Source organism: Dreissena polymorpha, chromosome 1 (genome assembly GCF_020536995.1).
Source record: "Dreissena polymorpha isolate Duluth1 chromosome 1, UMN_Dpol_1.0, whole genome shotgun sequence".
Taxonomy (NCBI): Eukaryota; Metazoa; Mollusca; class Bivalvia; order Myida; family Dreissenidae; genus Dreissena; species Dreissena polymorpha.
In genome coordinates, this window is record NC_068355.1 from 37,647,843 (window position 1) to 37,669,701 (window position 21,859).

The 21,859-nt window shown below is 34.2% G+C and overlaps 1 protein-coding gene across 1 annotated transcript; it reads left to right on the forward strand.

Moving 5' to 3' along the window:
- Window positions 1–1,671: 1,671 nt before the first annotated feature.
- Window positions 1,672–19,796, forward strand: LOC127877275 (proteasome subunit alpha type-5-like). Its single transcript, XM_052422966.1, has 9 exons — window positions 1,672–1,785; window positions 4,990–5,095; window positions 5,932–6,058; window positions 6,620–6,687; window positions 10,179–10,286; window positions 15,414–15,472; window positions 16,983–17,085; window positions 18,283–18,369; window positions 19,296–19,796. The coding sequence occupies exons 2-9, from the start codon at window positions 5,000–5,002 to the stop codon at window positions 19,371–19,373; spliced, it is 726 nt and encodes a 241-aa protein (XP_052278926.1). The 5' UTR covers window positions 1,672–1,785; window positions 4,990–4,999; the 3' UTR covers window positions 19,374–19,796.
- The last annotated feature ends 2,063 nt before the right edge of the window (window positions 19,797–21,859 follow it).

The following is a 21,859-nucleotide window of genomic DNA, read 5'->3' on the forward strand; positions in this document are numbered from 1 at the left end:
CCCGTCCCAAAGCTCAATATGCAGCTAATTGATAGATTTGTGCACGAGGTTTGAGCCGAAACTTGCCTGAAACGAAAAATACATTCTATTGCCGAGAAGCTTAAAGAATATTCTGATATTGGCTATATAGTCGATTGTAAGTTTGATAAAATCGTGTTTCTATGAATGTGATTTAAAAGTATTGGTCGTTTGTTATAAACAATATTGTTGTGTAATTACTAACTTGCGACTTTTAAATTAATTATTTTCAAAATACGCCCATGCGTATCAGTATTATAAAGCGTTTTGAAATTATTTTATAACATTTACATACACATATATATTTGCCCGTTTTTGCATTGACGTGGATGATAATTAATGCATTGCATGAACGGTAATAGAGTCGTTTATGATTTTTGTTCATGCATTTATAAATACATGGTAAGTTTTTGGTAATTTTACAATATTATCCGCTTATAAAAGTTTTTTTTTCATTTAGATGTGAACACATCACCTCGTTATACATAATTTAATTTTCATACTATAACCCAACGAAGCCTTCCCTCTTTAGCATTGTGGGCAATTATTTTTTGCTTTTTAGAAGTTGAAGACCACGAGTTGAAAGACATCTGAAACGAATATATAACGACTCGTTCCTTCACTAGTTTATTAAGACCAATCCATTTATTACATTTTTAATTGTAGAATTATAGTTATTAATATAGTTTATAACATTCATATAAATCTATATAATAATTTTAATCAGTAAAAAGGCCATTCATATGATTTTTTAGGTCATTATGGCGTAATAATATGGTGTCCGCCTAACGACCGGGAGGTCACAGGTTCGATCAAAACCGTGGGAGCGCTCTAAAGACCTCCAAAGACACCAATCAGTGGTTCTACATAGGAAATGGACTCGAGAGCGTTTCAGTTAGCCTTCCGCCATCGCGCTAAATACATTATTTTGAATAATGTTGAAGCTACTTAAACATCTACTCTTCACATTAATTGGAACAAAAAATGAGTGTACAATGTGGATTACTCACTGAGCTATTTCTCGTAGTCATTGAAAAAAAATCATTAAGAAATGTCCTCAATCTGTAATATGTAGCTTAATATGTCTGATTTCATAAAAAAAATCAATTTATGTATGTTTGTAATCTCTTATGTACGCTATTTGAAAAAACCCTTTTGGATTATTGCGTATGTTTATTTCATTTTAAAACATTGACTCATAACGACTGGTCAAGTATTGTCACAGAATCCTTTGCTGTGCGTTGCGGTCCGTCTAAAATGCGTATATGACTCTTATCCGCGGATGTCAACAAAAAGTAGGAATATGAACGAATATAGGCAATATTTATGTGTATTTTTTGCAGTTTTTTATCACTGTTGAATTTAAAATTTACAATATGTGATAAATCTGTTAAAACTGCCTCAAAATAGACCTATTTAACAATAGCGGTGTTCTGACTGGAAGTTCATATTCGCGGATATGAATTTTGGAGTTACTGAAATGAAAATGCCAATGAAAAACGCTTTTAAATTCATTCGATCGTAACATTACACAAGAGCGACGTGTATTTTTGTCACAGAACGATTTTCATATAGCAAAAATAAAGGAAAATACATTTAAAAAGCCGTTGTCTGTTCATATCCGCACTTTTCAGTCATACCCGCGGATGTAAGTCATATACGCATTTTAGTCGTACCTTGTGCTTTGTAACCGTTAAAGTCGGCGGCGTTGTCTATATTCGTGTCAGAACATTTATATTGTGTCTTCAGATTTCGCGACAAGAGCCGGTAAAAATAAAAAATGCTTAATTTTTCTGCATAATATATGTTGTAGTTAATATTTTATATACGTATACTCAGTTTGATAATGTTTAAATATAATCGATTGCATTGATTCACAAATTATTTATTGGCGTTATCTTTTTTTTAAATTTATTTTAAACATAAATGGTGATAGTTGATGTATGATAAAGCAAAAAAATATTTCCAAGTTTTCAACTAATTGATTCTTGCGCCGTAGACTTTTCTAGCTAGACCACCAATTAGTGCATATTGAGATTGTAAGAAGATGAACCTATTTATTTTTTATTTTTCATGTCAGGTAAACTTGTTTGAACATCCTCAAATAACCACTTCATTCACTTCTGATATACACAAATCCAATATAAAATGTATTTTCTTACTTAATGCAAATAAACAAAACAATACTTGCATAATTTTCAATACATTTATGTATTTGGTAAAGCATCTGGACAGTCAACTGTTTGCATCAAACAGCGAAATGATTTTTTCAACAAATACATATTAACAAAATTAATGTTATTTACTTAAAAAACATTTTGCTCATACACATATACAATATCTCTCATATTTTGATTTTAATCTCTTAGTTAACCAATACTGAAATTATTAATAAAGTACACACAAAAGATAAGTAATCAAACTCAAACTTTAACTATGTCTTTACAGTTTTAATGTCCAAAACTGAATGACTGACAACCGCCAAACGCACTGGATTTCCTTGTGCAAACTTGCAGTGTGCCCAATCGTTCATTGCATTGTATTATGGGAAAATAATTTTCTTCTAATTCGTAAACTAAAATGATGAAAATTATATTTATTTGCACATTTGACATAAAGAGTTCATCTCTAATAAAGGTGATCCGTTATATTTCTTCGGCTAGATTGAACTTTACCGGTACGCAGTTGTTTACAAAGCGGGGGTTTGGGGGCGGTAGCCCCCGATACTAAGGAAATATATAGGATAAAAAGGATTATACGATGTTGCATTAGTTTTTATGTGTTAGGTGTTAAGGGTTAGGGTACGCTGTTTGATGTTAAGTGTTGCGTATCGGTAAAGTTCAATTGTCCCATTTCTTCTAACAATTTAACCAGGCAGCGATTTTTTTCCTTTTTCATAAAGTTTCAGAAAATGGAACTTTCCCAATTTAATAGGAAAAAATACAAATTTCCAAATTTCTGTAAAAAAAATCCAAATTGAAGGTAAAAAAAAATCCAAATACAATGCAACATTCAGTTAGTTTCCCTATGCAGCTCTATAGCTTGAACCTAAGTAAATATATAATATTGACAACTTGACAGCATTTAGTTATCAATTTTAATGTATTTGGGAGCTAAAAATCAAATACACCAATGTCCCAATATGTTGCGAATTTTTGCGCACAATTTACCAAATGGTGCTGGTACTGGTACTTTTCCCTATGTGGCAAAAAATCGCTGCCAAGTGTCAAATTAACAACATGTTACTCACAAAATTGCACTTCAATGATCACAAATTCAGAAAAGCCCTTTCTTTTGTATGTGTTGTACGTAGTCCACAGTTCATGCATCTGAAGTCACATACTCCTATTCCCATAGTTATAGACTATTTATCAACCCATGCAAAATACAAAAAAGCTTACAGAACATGAGGTCCGATAACTTAAAACATTTACGGACCTCACCAGATCTTATCAGACCTTGCTGCCTTGTTCTTCTTTAAACAAATACAAAATACATTCTATAGAGTTTATTTTTATCCGTTTACAAATTTACATTCTTTAAAATACAATACAATTACACATACATTTAAACCTGTTCTATTAAGCCATGCGGTAAAACTCGAAATAAAAGTGAAGAAAGCGTTGTGATGCTTGACTGGTTCTAAGAATCACACTTCGAGTTTGTTACGTCACAAACAAATATAGCATGTTCAACTGGTTGGTAAAATCCGCGTTATTTTTAAGTTAAACAATATCTCCAAGTAAAATAAACATAAGCCAGTCCTTTTTTTAGCTCACCTGATTGCTCAGGTGAGCTTTTGTGACCGGTCTTTGTCCGTTGTATGTCCGTCCGTCCGTAAACATTTGCTCGTAAACACTCTAGAGGCCACATTTCTTGTCCCATCTTCATGAAACTTGGTCAGAAGCTTTGTCCCAATGAAATTTCGGCCGAGTTCGAAACTGGGTTGTGCCCGGTCAAAAATTAGATCACTATATTTATTATTATGTCAAAAAAAGAAAAAACCTTGTAAACACTGTAGAAGTCACATTTCATGCCAAAAATGGTTTCCGGATGATAACTCAAGAATGCTTACGCCTAGGATCATTTAACTTCAAATGTACATTGATCATGACTCGCAGATGAAATAATGATGAAACTTGACCAGGATGTTTGTCTGGACAATATCTAGGTCAAGTTTGAATTTGGTAATGATTGAATGAACCGACTCCTCTCAGGTGAGCGAACTAGGGCCATCTTGGCCCTCTTGTTTCCATTTTCAACCAAAATATAAGTTTTATTTATTGTTTGTTTTATGTCGGACACGAGAACCGACAGTTCAGAAATGATACCGGACCTTAAAAACTTAATTGGAAATGTCCGAGGTCCAACGTCTTTCGCATGGGTTGTATTTATATTGATAAATGTATGCAATACAGCTTCTGGAAAAATGACAATCAGTCCTAATTTTTTACTGTAATAATTATATTCACACAAATGGACATATAGTTTCACAACCAGTTCATTTCAAAGCCAATCTTCAGGCGAGGTATCATTTAAAGTGGGAAAAAATTCTCTCACCTCATTAAAAAAACACTAAAATGATACTCTTGTGAATTAAACAAGTAAGAGAAAGCATGCAACTTGTGTATATTAATACACAATCAAACTCTTTTAGCATAAATTTTAACCAATAAGTTTTGAAATTCATGTTCAGTTTTCATCCAATTTTTGACACTATTTTTAAGTTGTGTACTTCTCTTACTATGACTGTAGACCAGGGTTTTATTCAGACGTCATTCAGGGTGGCATAGGAAGGGTTGGCCTCTTCCTATTTTTTTTTTTTAACAATTATTGTGTCAAATAAGATGTGGTGTGTAATGACTTAAAGAAAAACAGCTATAAAGTCAATGATGACAATACATTTTTACATTTTAAATATTATCATAAAGGAAGTTGTATGTAATTTTCAATAGTTTATATTTCTTACAGAAAAATAATAATGTTCCTCACAAGATCCGAGTATGACAGAGGTGTGAACACATTCTCACCAGAGGGACGTCTTTTCCAAGTAGAATATGCAATTGAAGCAATCAAGGTACTTATTTAACGGTATTTTAACCAATTGATATATTGTTTCTATTTTGAGCATAAAGCACAATTATTGACACATATATTTAAACTTCTAAAATGATTACCTTTTATATTTTTAAGGGTTTGTTTCTTTCAACAAAAAATAATGAGTCTAAGGGCAGTGCTGGTGCAGAGCATTGTTTTGCATTCAATATTCGTGTTTATTTTTGTAATTACATTTAAAAGTGAAGTTTTTAATGAAATAGTTCATGGAAATAAAATAAATGTATGATAATAATTATATCATATAGATATAACCATATAATAATTATATCATACAGATATAACCAGAGGTCCAGATAAGATGCGTATTTGCGTAAAATACTTCAAAAAAATCATAAATACGCATTAATTACAATTTTGATGAGCGATAAAAATCATCATAAAATTGGCATACGCATCATGTGTAATTGTTAGGTGGACAAACACTGCCTGATGCCGATTTATTATATGTACAGACAGCAAACCTTTCCTCCATTCAAGACCAAAGTTTTCTTTTATTGATTAAGTGAGTGGTAGATTTTCTTTATTAGAAATACACGTTTTATTCATGTTCATGTATAAAATACTCATGCAAAATTCTTTGATTTTGTATTTTATTCATCAGCTAAAAAAGGCATGAGTAAAATACTGCTTGGTTTAAAAAAATATCTGGAGCTCTGGATATAACTAAAGTTACGAGAGAAAAAGCAACAAAAAGAAGGGTTACAGTAGGAATTGTGCATGAATTCAACTGTAAGGCAGGACATTATCTAAAGTTATACAAATGTACTGCTAAATTTGATGTTTCTTTTGTTTCAGTTGGGATCAACTGCCATTGGAATCCAGTCAAATGAAGGCGTGGTCCTGGCTGTAGAGAAAAGGGTCACCTCGGTCTTGATTGAGCCATCCAGTATTGAGAAAATTCTTGAAGTGGATGATCATATTGGTAAAGGCCGAATCATAAAGGAATCAATAAGATCATTCATTGAAATAATATCATATTTTGTTGTTGTTCAAGATCTGTTATTAGCTGATTTCAGTGACACTTTTAGACAGCCCCTTTAAAAGTGCCATGCCTTAGTTACCCTTCTGTCAGTTTTCTATAAGGTTTGTGTTTTTTTTTCAGGAAGAGATTCTTCATTGTAATGAACGATGAAATTTAATTTAAAATTGTGTTACTTTAATAGTCTATTTTTACTTGTGTCTACCTCTCTCAGTACCTTCAGTTGATTTTGTGAAAGTAGCCTGCTTATTTGCCTTGTTGATATCATTCACTTTTTAATCAGACCATAGGTCCTCCATTTGTTAATTCTTTATTTTACCTCAACAGCACAAACGGTTTACACAGTGCACTTAGTGCAGGGTATTAGTAATAAATTACCATTTTCTTTAATACTGATGCTATGCTCCTTGAAAAACCAATTGGCACTTCTGATTTCAACAATGTAATTTATAGTAGTATATTTAGTTTAATATAAGCTGCAGTTATTTGAAATGTTCTTTGAAGGTTGTGCCATGAGTGGATTGATAGCCGACTCAAGAACATTAATAGACAAGGCCAGAGTTGAAGCTCAGGTAATGTAATAGAATGCAGTACTTAAAGAAAACACGGAGTGTATATTGACAGGAGATGAATCGAGTATTTGACCCTTACTTTAGTAAATTCAATCTTATGCAAAAACTATTCATCCGATTTTATTGGTTTATACGTTATCTTGTTGCTTATTAATTCCTCTTTCAAAAAAATATAACTTTTAGTATATTCCTGTTGTTATTAATGGATTTATAGCGAGTGAAACACAAGAAATACAAATTTTATGTTTTACCACCGCGCGTTTTAACGTGTCGTGGCTATCGATCTTTTACGATTAGCGTACAGCGAAGCGCCGAGGTTATACATTTTGATGTACCCACTCACGTCTTTTGTTAAATTATAGTTTCATTTCTCGGCCGATTTTGACAAATTATATATCATTAGAAAGCTTACGTTACGCAGTAAACAGATATATCAATATATATTAAGTTTTTCTTCTGATTTCGACAGCCCGGCGAGTTATAACTTTAACTTTTGCAAATATCATACCGTTTTGGAGTTTTAGAATCTAGATTTACGGTTGACATGTTCGTACTTAATACCAATTTGTAGCGTTTATATTTGGAGTTCAGTTTTAAAAATTACATCTTGCTTAGGAGAAAAGAATTCTGTATACGATAGAAAAAAATTTTGTTTAAAAACCAAAGTAATTAAGGAATGAAGGCGGGAAAATGTAGCGCGCGTTCCTAACGCACTGAACTGATGCTACGGTCTTGGCGATTATGCTTTTGTTTAGAAATCGGCCATTGAATTTCTTTTGCCATCTTATTATATTTTTTATGGGATATATTGTAGTATTTTGTTCACGAAACATATCAATAAAGCTTATTATAAATGAATCTTAATAAATTAACGATTTCAGCTCTTGTTTATAACACAGAAAGGTTGTAAAATTTATGATGAAACAGCGTATATAGCGGACCCTCTCGATATTATTCGGCTTTGCATGCATACTTGAAATAAAATGGGTGTCAAAAACATTCATCGTTTGCTGTTTATTATCAACAAGGTAATTATGTATAATTATTTGAAATGTTATTTACCTTAAATTATCAATTTATTAAAGATTCTTGAAAATCACGGTCCGTGTTACGCGGGTCATTTCGTATTTTGACATCAGGGCATCATGTCCAACTATTGAAAATCAGATTTTTTCACCGGGACGATGACGGCTTGGATTTAGACAGGCAGACAGATAGTTTATTCAGACTTAAACAACAGTACATCGTCTTCAACTCAAATATATAAATTATTTTTAGACGAATTGTTAGGTGATTACACATATAGCAGTGATGATTCTGAGAATGTTGCCATGTTTCTTATCCGTGTATTCTAGAGTCCATGGTTTGAGCATTTTTATCGCGGTGTTCAAAAAAAGATATCTCAATAATCTTGTTTATTGATAGATCTGTGGTTTTATTGCCCCTGTGTTCAGCACAAACCAATTATCTCGTTATGATCAGATACTGTGCCGACCAATACTAAATAACACTATGGTGTCATACGCCACAGCAGGGACCTATACTTGTATATTGGTCCCTAACCACAGGTGGCAATGTCTGGTCAGATTACACTTTTTATGATACCTCCATGTCTTCTCGTGGTATTAGTGGTCATTTCTTGGAGTAATGTAACGCCCAATACTCAATTTTGCGTTTATGAGATATGTAGCGTATTGAAAACATTTATAGTCATCTGCCCATACAGATTGCCATAAACTAAATACTGTATAGATGTCAGCCAGCTAAATCACAATAATTATAAGTGCTTAATACCTATACATGTACATTTTAAACATTTAAAAAATCTAATACTTAACATTTGACGTATTTAGCGGGTACCGGTAAAAAAACTCCGTCATTTCGTAGTCCTATAAAGAGTGTATGAATAATCTTTCCGAAAAATACAAATAATACAGTGTTTTAATTTAGAATTCTATATATTTATAACTCTGTTAACTTATAAAGATATTTCAATATACATGCATAGACAGTTGACCGTGATTTTCAAGAATCTTTAAATAATTTTAATTAATTTATAATTTATGGTTAATAACCTTTCATATAATTTTACATAATTACCTTTTTGATAATAAACAACAAACGATGAATGTTTTGACACCCATTATATTTGAAGTATGCAAAGCCGAAAAATATCAAGAGGGTCCGCTATACATTTGTATACGCTGTTTCATCATAAAATTAACACCCTTTCTGTGTTATAATCAAGAGCTGAAATCGTAAATTTATTAAGCTTCATTAATACTTAGCTTTATGGATATGTCTCTAGAACAAAATATTTCAATATATTTCATAAAAAATATAATAATCATGGCAAAGGAAATTCAATGGCCGGTATCTAAACAAAAGCATAATCGCCAAGACCGTAGCATCAGTTCAGAGCGTTAGGAACGCGCGCTACATTTTCCCGCCTTCATTCCTTAATTACTTTAGTTTTTAAACAATTTTTTTTTCTATCGTATACAGAATTCTATTCTCCTAAGCAAGATGTTATTTTTAAAACTGAACTCCAAATATAAACGCTACAAATCGGTATAAAGTACGAACATGTCAACCGTAAATCTAGATTCTAAAACTCCAAAACGGTATGTTATTTGCAAAAGTTAAAGTTATAACTCGCCGGGCTGCCGAAATCAGAAGAAAAACTCAATATATAATGATATATCTGAAAACTACGTTACGTTAGCTTTCTAATGATATATAATTTGTCAAAATCGGCCTAGAAATGAAACTATAATTTAACAAAATACGTGAGTGAGTACATCAAATTTATAACCTCGGCGCTTCGATAAAAGATCGATAGTTACGACACGGTCACGTGACTTAGACACGACAAGATATTTGGCGTAACGGTCCCGTTTCTTATCCGTGTAATCTAGAATCCGTGAAGAAAACAACAAGAATGACTTGTATGCATATTATGTAATATCCTTTAGGCTTACAGGGCTTTCCTTTTACTTAAGTTCGGTTTTTGACTTCATGTGTCACCTTCAATGAGGGATATCTTTCAGACTTACATCTTTCCAATGTGCATGTCTTAACAATACAGGACCATATAAGTACTATCTTTTATTAATATTAGATGCAGGTTTTGTTTCCATAGAAGCAGTATTTAGGTAGATAGTGGTGTCACTGGATGTGTCCATGCTGTGTAAGCACAAAACATTGCTCCTAACAACTGTGGACTGGTACCTTGGTCAGTTACTTTAAGCCAAGGCTTTAAAAAATACTGTGTCTTCAAACATGTTTGAAATAAAAAAGATTCCAGTTGCATTTGACCCCTACATTTTTAAGTGGCGTCGAGAAAAATTATGTCCTCTGTATAAAAGTATTGAAAAACATAGATGGCAAACTAAGGCCAAAGAAGCTGCTTATTTATAGGTTATAAATTGTAAATGAATGAAATAAAATGATTGTCATAAAAATGTGTAAATATTTAATATACTTTCCAGAACCACTGGTTCACATACAACGAGAAGATGTCAGTGGAGAGTGTAACACAGGCGGTCAGTAACCTGGCGCTGGCATTCGGAGATGATGACTCTGAACAGACTGTCATGGTAAACTGTGATTATTATTGATTAGTTGTCAGGGCCTGGTGTGATAAAAGAATCCCGATCTAAACATCCCACAAATGTTTTTAATCAATACGAGTTCAAATATTGGCAAAGATGCAGCATAAACTAGTGAGCTTATAGTGTAATACTGATGAAAGAAATTGTTATGGACAAACAATATATTATTTTTATATGAGTTGTCATCAAAACACACACAACTATATTCAAGGCTCAAATTTTAACCCCAGAATGAGATCTAGTGTCATTTATACACAATTTTGCAGTATTTTGTGCCATATTAAGATATTAAAGAAACAATCTTTGAAATTTGCTGTTTTGATATTTCTAGCCTATCTAGCTTGTAATAGCCAGTAACAAGTTGTACCTGCCTGAACTTTAATGAAAGAGCAAATTGGAAATGGGGTATCAGATTTAAAATTAATTTTCAGCATTTTTAAATGGATTTCTTCATTAATCAGGTAAAAAAGCATTTAAAACTTTGACATTTGTATTTACTTACCAATTTTCTCCAGCCATCATTATTTTAATAAGATAATTTGTCATTACTTTTGCATTTGTTCTTTATTGTTAGCCTGTTCTGTAAGTAACTCTGTCGTAAGTTAAAATTCAATTGGATGTGCACAATGACATTTTCTATTGAAATCCAATGGAAACTGCAGTCACAAATTAAAGCTTAAGTCTTTCTAATGTTGTTTACGTTTTCTACTAAGAATGAATTAATAAATACAGACAATGTTGTGCTTTTTTTAAACGCCTGATTTCTGACCATAATATAATAGTCTGGTGGGCAATCAAATCAAATTTTGTGTATGTCTGATTTTTTAGCTCGGGTGTTTTCGGAGAAAACCTGAGGTATTGTCATAGCCAGCTTGGCGTCTGTCGTCTGCCATGCTAAAACCTTAACATTGGCTCTAAAATCAAAGTGCTTCCTACAACTTTGAAACTTCATATCGTCGCTGTCGTTCTCAAACCTCGTAGCTCCAAAATTTTCAAAATATTTTTTTCGTCTTTTCCGAATATATTAAGTCTGGCGCGTGTTTTGTGCTATATCTCGTAGCTCTACGCCAATCAGAGCCCTTGAAAAGCCACGTGACGAAATGTTGTAGAATGATTGTTGGCTTTTTTCCCGGCGAAAAGTCATAGCGACACCATTTCACCTATTGGTACGTCGTTTCGTTTGGACAAATTTGACAAAAACGTTTTTATAATTTTTAGCTCATCTATTTTTTGAAAAAAAATTATGAGCTATTGTCATCACCTTGGCGTCGGCGTCGGCATCCGGTTAAGTTTTGCGTTTAGGTCCACTTTTCTCAGAAAGTATCAATGCTATTACATTCAAACTTGGTACACTTACTTACTATCATGAGGGGACTGGGTAGGCAAAGTTAGATAACTCTGGCATGCATTTTGACTAAATTATGTGCCCTTTTTATACTTAGAAAATTGAAAATTTTGGTTAAGTTTTGCGTTTAGGTCCACTTTTTTCAGAAAGTATCAATGCTATTGCATTCAAACTTGGTACACTTACTTACTATCATGAGGGGACTGGGCAAGCAAAGTTAGATAACTCTGGCGTGCATTTTGACAGAATTATGTGCCCTTTTTATACTTAGAAAATTGAAAATTTTGGTTAAGTTTTGTGTTAGGTCCATTTTATTCCTTAAGTATCAAAGCTATTGCTTTCATACTTGAAACACTTACTAACTATCATAAGGGGACTGTGCAGGCAAAGTAATGTAACTCTGACTGGCATTTTGACAGAATTATGTGCCCTTTTTATACTTAGAAAATTGAAAATTTGGTTATGTTTTGTGTTTAGGTCCACTTTATTCCTACAGTATCAAAGCTATTGCTTTCATACTTGCAACACTTATTAACTATCGTAAGGGGACTGTGCAGGCAAAGTTATGTAACTCTGACTGGCATTTGGACGGAATTATGGGCCCTTTATACTTAGAAAATTAAAAGTTTGGTTAAGTTTTGTGTTTTGGTCCACTTTACCCCTAAATTATCATAGATATTGCTTTCATACTTGGAACACTCGCAAACTGTCAAAAGGGTACAGTAAAAGGACAAGTTGCATTACTCTGGATGCCATTTTTACGGAATTATGGCCCTTTTTTGACTTAGTAACTTTGAATATATGGTTAAATTTTGTGTTTCGATCCACTTTACTTCTTAAGTATCAAGGCTATTGCTTTCAAACTTCAAATACTTTCATGCTATCATGAGGTTACTGTACCTGGCAAGTTGAATTTTACCTTGACCTTTGAATGACCTTGACTCTCAAGGTCAAATTGTTAAATTTTGCTAAAATTGCCATAACTTCTTTATTTATGATTAGATTTGATTGATACTTTGACAAAACTACTCTTACCTGACATACCACAATAGACTCCACCCAAACCATCGCCCGTGCCCCCCCCCCCCTCCTTCCCCCCGAATCCCCCCGCCCCCCCCCCCATTTTTTTTTTTTTTTTTTTTTTTTTTTAAGATCATCTCACAAATGACCACCACACCCTCACACTATACCCCCCCACCCCCTCCCCCATTTTTTTTTTTTTTAACGGTTAAAAAACAAAACTACTTATTTTGATTATTTTATGTTTGAAATACCGTCCAACCATCGCACCCAAGAATCCCCCCCCCCACCCCCCCTCCCCCCACCCCCCACCCGAATCCCCCCCACCTCACCCCCCCAATTTTTTTTTTGAAACGGTTAAAAAACACAAATATTTATTTTTATTATTTTATGTTTGAAATACCCTCCAACCATCGCACCCAAGAATCCCCCCCCCCCCACCCCCTCCACCCCCCCCCCCACGAATTTTCTTTTTTCCTTTTTTTTTGCATTTTTGGAACATAATGTAATAAATGTCCACACCCCCACACAATGCACCCCTCTTCACTCCACCCCTCCCTCCTTTGTGATTGAAAATGAGAGTCCCTTCACCTTTAAAACGAAAATAGATGAGCGGTCTGCACCCGCAAGGCGGTGCTCTTGTTTTTATTTGCAACTACGAGGTTTCCTATCAGGACGAATTGTCGTACCTCATAAAAATGACAAAACTGTGGTGACAAAATATCGTAGCTACCATGTCTGACTTTCAGTATGACTTATCAGTATGACTTAGGCGTCTACGGCTTATACCGTATTTTGCAGCTTCATTATCCCCACGCTTTTTGAAAAAAAGGTGGGGATATTGTGGTGATCTCCGCCGTCCGTCCGTCTGTCCGTCCGTCTGTCCGTCCGTCCGTCCTGGCCACTATCTCCTCCTACACTAAAAGCACTAGAACCTTGAAATTTACACACATGGTAGCTATGAGCATATGTGCGACGGTGCACTATTTGGAATTTTGATCTGACCCCTGGGTCAAAAGTTATAGGGGTTGGGGTGGGGCCGCGTCAGAAATTATCACTCATTTTTTTAGGTTATTTTACATTTACTTCTTTATTTCTACACCGATTCACTTCAAATTGATACTGGACCTCACCTATGACAATACGGTCAATCTCAACCATGCATGGCCCCATTCCCAACCCTGGGGCGCCCCGCCCACATAGGCCACACCCACCAAAAATTTCCATTTACTATAATTTTTTCATTTCTACACGGATTCACTTCAAATTGATACTGAACTTTTGTTATGACATTAGGGTCAATCTCAACTATGCATGGCCCCAATCCCAACCCTGGGGCGCCCGCCCACATAGGCCACACCCACCAAAAAAATCCATTTACTATAAAAAAAATTTAGGTTATTTTACATTAACTTCTTCATTTCTACACTGATTCACTTCAAATTGATACTGAACCTCTCTTATGACAAAACGGTCAAACTCAACTATGCATGGCCCCGTTGCCAACCCTGGGGCGCCACGCCCACATAGACCACACCCGCCAAAAATTGCCTTTTACTATAATTTCTTCATTAATACACTGATTCACTTCAAATTGATACTGAACCTCTCTTATGACAATACGGTCAATCTCAACTATGCATGGCCCCATTACCAACCCTGGGGCACCCCGCCCACATAGGCCACACCCTCCCAAAATTGCCTTTTACTATAACTTCTTTATTTTTACACCCATTCACTTCTAATTGATACTGAACTTCTCTTATGACAATACAGTCAATCTCAACTATGCATGGCCCCATGATCAACCCTGGGGCGCCCTTGGGTCAAACATGCGGCGTGGGGATACGCGTCGGCCTCTGCCGCGCCATTTCTAGTTTGTTTGGTATTTTTACAGAATTTCAATTTCTAAAACATCGTTATAAAAAAATGAGACGGTTTTTTCTCTCTCCTGAAAAGTTGGCATTTTGTAGCTACGGGGTTTGAGAACGACAGCGACGATATGTAGATGCACCCTGATGAGTTCTACACGCCACACCCATTTTGGGGTCACTAGGTCAAAGGTCAAGGTCACTGTCACCTCTTAAAAAAAGGGGAAAAAAAATTCTAACAATCTTTCAATTATTCAAAACTGCACCCGCAGCCGAGCATTGGCACCCGTTATGCGGTGCTCTTGTCTTTCACTCAAATTGGCAAGCAGGCCGATGCAAATTTTAAAGAATACAGTTGGTGTATTTATTTTGCATTTAAAGTCATAACCAGAACATGTAACTACATTTAAACTCATGCATTTAGTGACAAGTATTACATTGATGTGCTTTATCAGTAGATATTAAACATTTGTGATAAAGAGTCCCAGATTTTTTATATTTTTAGCTCAGCTGTTTTAGGAGAAAACCCGAGGTATTGTCATAGCCAGCTCGTCGTGTCTGTGTCCGTCGTCCTGTCGTCCACGTCGTGCTAAAACCTTAACATTTTGTTAAGGTTTTTTACATTGGCTCTAAAATCAAAGTGCTTCTACCTACAACTTTGAAACTTCACATGTAGCTGCACCTTGATGAGTTCTACATGCCACGCCCATTTTTAGGTCAAAGGTCAAGGTTACTGTGACCTTAAAAAAAGAAAATATTCTGACGAACTTTCGCAGCCGAGTGTGGCACCCGTTATGCGGTGCTTTTGTTGAATTTGGGATTTGTTTGAAAAGAACAAGCATGTTTCTTTAAATGTGTGATATTGCTATATTTCAGAGTCGTCCATTCGGAGTTGCTTTGCTGTTTGCAGGGATTGACAAGGATGGTCCACAGTTGTAAGTATATTTCCCATCACATTAAGGAACATTCAGATATATGGAAACTATATAACATTAAATCAGTAGAAAAGGTAATATCATGAAGATCAAAAAGAACCCACGACTCAACAAGAACCTACCATATTACTAATATGGTAGGTTCTTGTTGAGTAGTGGGTTCTTTTTGAGTCATTGGTATAGAGATTGCATAAAACCTGTGATAAAACGTTTGCACATGATGCAGTTAGTTATGGAAAACAGTTTTGACACAGTCACCACCGTTTTGCTGATCAAAAATTTTGACACAAATAGCTAAATATTGTAATTCATCATAACTCAATATGTTCTTATCAAATATTTCCGCCTTTATATATTGTTCATATAGTGTTTCTAAGTAACACAATCTTTTATTAATGCGTTTTTTTGATGCTACATCGTATGGTGAAATTTTTTCACAAGAAATTAACCTCACCTGCCATGTCACTGTTAAGGCTATTTAAAGCATGCAAATCCCAAACTGAGAATCCACGGCTAAAAAAGATCCATTATTTTCAAGCTTGCAGTTTGACACTATCAATTCAATTGATTATTTTAATGTTTACAGACGATAATTATTTGAAATAAAGAAACTAATATGACTACCAAAGGTTAATAATTATGTTAATAATGATTCATAAAATATTTGTAACCTCTGTATGAAAATTACCCACGACCCAAGAGGAACATAGGCTACTGGTTTAAAGTGGACTATTCAAAATCACACCCAATGCTGATTATCTCATCTTAAAAACAAGTCTTGTTAAGGTAATATTGTTGTCATAATTTGAAGATTCAGGATTATGAACAAAATTCACATTTGTTTTACTATATTTATCTGTCTTGAACATGTGTATGCTTTGCTTTTACTTTTTGACAACTTGAGTAGCAAAATAAAATGTTTTATGTCATTCTATTGTTACTTGTTTACAAATTTACCAATAGATATCAGAAGACTTTACATACATGCAAAAATCAAACATTTATTTTGACACCTCTTATTTTAAAGCTGAGACTCATTTGTCATAAAGCTATTGAAATGTAATTTACTTGTTGTGAAAGACATTTTCAAATTTTTACAATTGGTTAATTTTTACGTTTATTATGCATTTATTAGCATAAAAGCTTATCTCTGTTTACCAATATCTTTGAGGTTGCTTTGATTATTCACTCGATGCTAATTAATAAAGTAAACATCATTTTGTGGAAAAAAAGCTGAGTATAGATTGAAATAGTTTTAACATAAAAGTATCAGTGTTGGTTATCGGAGTAATAACCAATGGTTTGTTTTTCTTATGCTGCACATTATTTCTTTAGCATAATACTCACTGAACTAAAAATAAGTGTCATTTAAACTAAAGATTTTATCAATCACTCACTAAACGTTTTTCCCAAAATAAGTAGAATTTACACTAAAATTGTCAAAGTTCACGGGTTTAGATATTTCCATAATTTTCCCAAAATAGTGAAAAAGCTGTGCTTTATCTTGCAGATACCACATGGACCCATCAGGCACCTTCATCAAGTACGATGCGAAGGCCATTGGTTCTGGTTCAGAAGGGGCACAGCAGGCGTTGCAGGATGTCTATCATAAGGTGTGAGAAGTTGTTAACCCAGTGGATACTGTCCAGCAATGATTGTGATCACTTATTGTTTATTAGATTATTTAAATCACAAGGTGTAAGTCGAAATAGGATTCACTTCATAACTCATCAGTTGATATTTCATTTTCATCAGTTGATATTTCATTTGAAATACAGTAGCACATGTTAACTATTATTTATCCAATTTGACGTATACAGTAGCACTTGTTTACTATGATTTATCCAATAAGACGTTTACAGTAGCACATGTTTACTATTATTTATCTAATAAGACATTAAGAGCAGCATGGTTTGCTATTATTTATCTAATCAGATTCAGAGGTATACAGTAGCACATGTTTTCTATTATTGACCCAGTCAGAGGTGTACAGTAGCAAATGTGTAATATGCAATCAGTGGTATTCAGAAGCACATGTGAACTATTCTTTCTCATCATATGTTTACAGTAGAAAATGTTAACCATTCTTTACCCAATCAGACATATACTGTACTGCATGTTTACTATTTTTTACCCAGGCGTTATTTCTCCTTCTTTCAGCTAATTTTGTCCTTTTGAGTTTTAATATTTCCCCACAAACCATTCTTAATTTTAATGGATTTGACGTCTGGTAAATTCATTAAGGGAATTAAAGTATTTTCCTAAACCTGAGGTGTTTTCAAAATCACACCTCTTCCAGTTTTTATTCCGCAAATCTATACTGAAAAGGATTGGGATAGACTTGTGTCTACTGGTAAATTTGGGCGGTGCCTTTTCAGCAATGCGCCACTAAAATGTGGGGTCAAAGTCATAATGAATTACGCGGCAAAATTGTTATGTGGATATTTTGTTATCACATTCAGTGAATTTTGCTTGTCAATTCTGGTGTGAATTGGTATTAATTCATGTTCTATGAAACAGTATCAGTTTATGTGATGCAAATTAGTATTGGTTCTTGTGATTTGAACCGTTATCAGTTCACTGGATGTGAACCAGTATCAGTTCCAAAATCTTAATTGAAGTTGTGTTTCACAATTTAATTTTAAGGTTTGAGAAGATATATCAGTTGAGACCATTAAATATTTAACGGCCAAAAAAACAACAACAAACAATTGACGAGCATATCTTTGTGACGATCGCTCTATTGTCCTTATTTATCATGGTAGTATTTTGCAATCACTGCATCAGACAGGTACTCACTCTGCTTTCAGTCGATCACCCTGAAGGAGGCATGTAAGAGTGCTCTCACCATTCTCAAGCAGGTTATGGAAGAGAAACTAAACTCCACCAATGTCGAGGTAGGGGGAGACAAGTGGGGAAGTTGGGGATTTATGAGGAAAAGAGAGCTCACTATTTCAGCAGGGTTCTTTCACCCTCACCCTGTTACAGTCCCTCTTGACTTTTCAACACAAAAACTTTGCAAAAAATGATTAAATTTAGTATAGATATGCAAACATTAAATAGCAAGTAATTGCAATTTATTGCACGTTTTCATAAAACACATAATTCTGTTGGATCATCAGCTTTTCGTGTGGATTGCACCTGTAATCATTCATAATAATAATAAGCACATGTATCTTATATGTACACAGTTTGCTACTTATTTTCAATATTTAACTATTTGATGATGGAAAATATGTATCTTATAAATCTATAACGTGTTTGGTTAAGACTGTTTTGATCTCATTTTTGTATAGGTACCATTTAAGTACGTTGTAGTGAAACTTTTATCGACATAATTTCCAAATGTTTACAATTGCAAACAAAATGAGACAGTCTACTGTAATTTTTTTTACTTTTTACTGACTAAAACACTATATGACAATGACCTATGTCTCTGTAATTGTCGTTTTGATGGATATCCAATGCTGTGCTAGTTACCTCATAGTTCACACTCCGATTAAATGCAGAAAAATTCTGGTATTCAACTCTTAAATCAACAAGTGCATGCTTGAAAAGTGTGACATTAAGAAATTCCAAGTATTTATCAACTTATCAAGACTATTACCATACTGATCTATCTTTCCTCCTTCTTGTTTTCAGTAGCACCCTGTTCTAGAGTGATCCCAGATCTATAATTGACTCTAATGGCTAAGGGAACATTTTCTCCCTTAATAAACATTAGAATTTCTCTGAAATTGTGGAGACCATTTACTTTAGTATAGAGTGACAATTGAAGCATAAATGTAAAATAAACAATAGAACTTATCATAATACATTTTAGATGGCCACTGTGACACCTGAACAGAAATTCCATGTGTATTCCAAAGCCGAACTGGAGGAAGTCATTAAGGACATATGAGTGTGGGGTACACCATCATTTGTGTTGGATCATTGCTGACCAATCTTCATGAATGCAGATGTTGTCAGAAATTTTCTTTGGCACAAATTTGCCAGAAATAGCTTAAATTTGAACATTATTTTGATGTGTTTATTTTTAGTTTTTAGAAATGTCTGGTTGTATTTAGGATATTAACAACAACCATGACTGTGGTTTATGTTTCTATCAAAATAATTGTTTCTATTAAAATAATTTTACAGAAGTCTTAACTAAAGTCATAACTATTGTTGAAGATCCCCAGTTACTGAGATAATTATTTCAGTGGTTTGTCTTATTTAAGCTGCATAGATATGGTCAGAATGGATACAAAAGTGCTCTTTTTAAATAACATATGTTGATTTATTTATGTTCGTATGCAAACAAATAAATTGTAAAAATATATAATTTCCTCTTGAAACTTTCACCAAGTCATGCAAACACATTACTGCCCATTACTTCTCACCTGAGCCTGATGTGATCATGAAGAGCTCTTGTGATCACATTTTTCTGTAGTTTGTCATGCGTTATTCATTTACCTTGTAAACACTCTACGGGCCACATTTAATGTAAAATCTTCATGAACATTTTTTCCCGTGATAAGTTGGAAACTGGGGCAGATTGGTTCCAAAATTAGGTCACAAGATCAAATTAAAGGAAAAGCTTGTGGACATTCTTAAGGTCACATTTATTTATCAATCTTCATGAAACTTTGTCAGAACATTTGCCCTGATTATATATTGGCCGATTTCAAAGCAAGGTCACCAAATCAAATTAAAGAAAAGGTATTGACCATTATTTATAAAACTTGGTCAGAACAAGTATTCCAATTATATCTCGGCTGAGTAACACACAAGGTAAACAAGGGACAAAATTGTCACAAAACCAGGTTTTCAATGTGAAAAAAGTCTGATAAAGGGAGACAACTCAAACTGAACTGATTGTTTATAATAAACCCGCTTTGATTCAAAATAAATATATTTTTAGTCGTGGCAACCTTGACCTTGGAGATATTGACATAATTCTTTCGTGTGACACACCTTCCCATGATGGTGAAAAAATGTGCCCAATGATTTAAAAATCTCACAATGAATGACATAGTTATGGTCCGGACAAGCTCATTTATGGCCATTTTTAGCTCGACTATTATATATAAATATGTTGCAATATGTGCAAATGTTAAAGTTTTCGTACTACCCCAAATATTTTCTTTGTGCCTTGACATATTGCTTTCTTTTTAGCATACTTGTTTACCAACATGACCCCACCCTATAAACAAGAGCAGACAACTCTATCAAGCATTTGTCATAATTCTGGCCCCTTTTCCACTTAGAATATGCACCAAATGTTAAAGTTTTTGTACTACCCCATTTATTTTCATTGTCCCTTGACATATTGTTTTATATTTTGCATACTTGTTAACCAACATCACCCCAACCTATAAACAAGAGCAGACAACTCTATCAAGCATTTTGTCATAATTATTGCCCCTTTTATACTTAGAATATGCATATTATTGATAAATCTATGTTAGAGTTTGCGTACTACCCCAAATATTTCCTATATCCTTTGACATATTGCTTTTATATGTTGCATACTTGTTTACCAACATGACCCCCAACCTATAAACAAGAGCAGACCACTGTATCAAGCTGTTGACATAATTATGGCCCCTTTTACACTTAGATAATTGAACATTTTGCTTAAATTGCCATAACTTCTTTATTTATGATCACATTTTATTATTACTTTCACAAAACAACACCTGAATACCACAATAGATTCCACCCAAACAATACCCCACGCCCCTACCAAGAATCCCTCCCCCCCCCATTTTTTTTTTAAAACATTACCCATTACCCCACCTCACATTATACCCCCCTCTCACCCCCCACCCCCAATTTTTTTTTTAACATCTAATAAATTACCACACCCCTCATTATACCCCCTCTCACCCCCCCTACCCCACCCCCCCCCCAATTTTTTTTTTTTTTTTCATTTTTTTATTTTTGAAAGATCATCTAATAAATTATTTAATATGAACTATTTCCCATGATGGCTTACGTTATACTGTCAAGCACTCGAATAGTCGAGCGCGCTGTCCTCTGACAGCTCTTGTTAACCTTTGAACTCAAAGTGTGATGTCGACCTTGGAGATATTGATGTAATTCTTTCGTGTGACACACTGTCTAATGATGGTGAACAAATGTGCCAACTGATTTTAAAATCTCACAATGAACGACAAAGTTATGGCCCAGACAAGCTTGTTCTGCCGCCCGCCCGCCGACATTCACCAATCTTATAAACAGTTGGTCAAATTACCAAACAAAATTGTGAACCAAAATTTTTTTTTCAAAACTGGGCCTTGTAGGGTTATAAACAAGAATACTAGTCAAATATAACAAAAAAAAAATTGTCTCAATGATATCTGGGCAGTTTTTAACTGGGTCACAGTTAAAAAACTGGGTTGC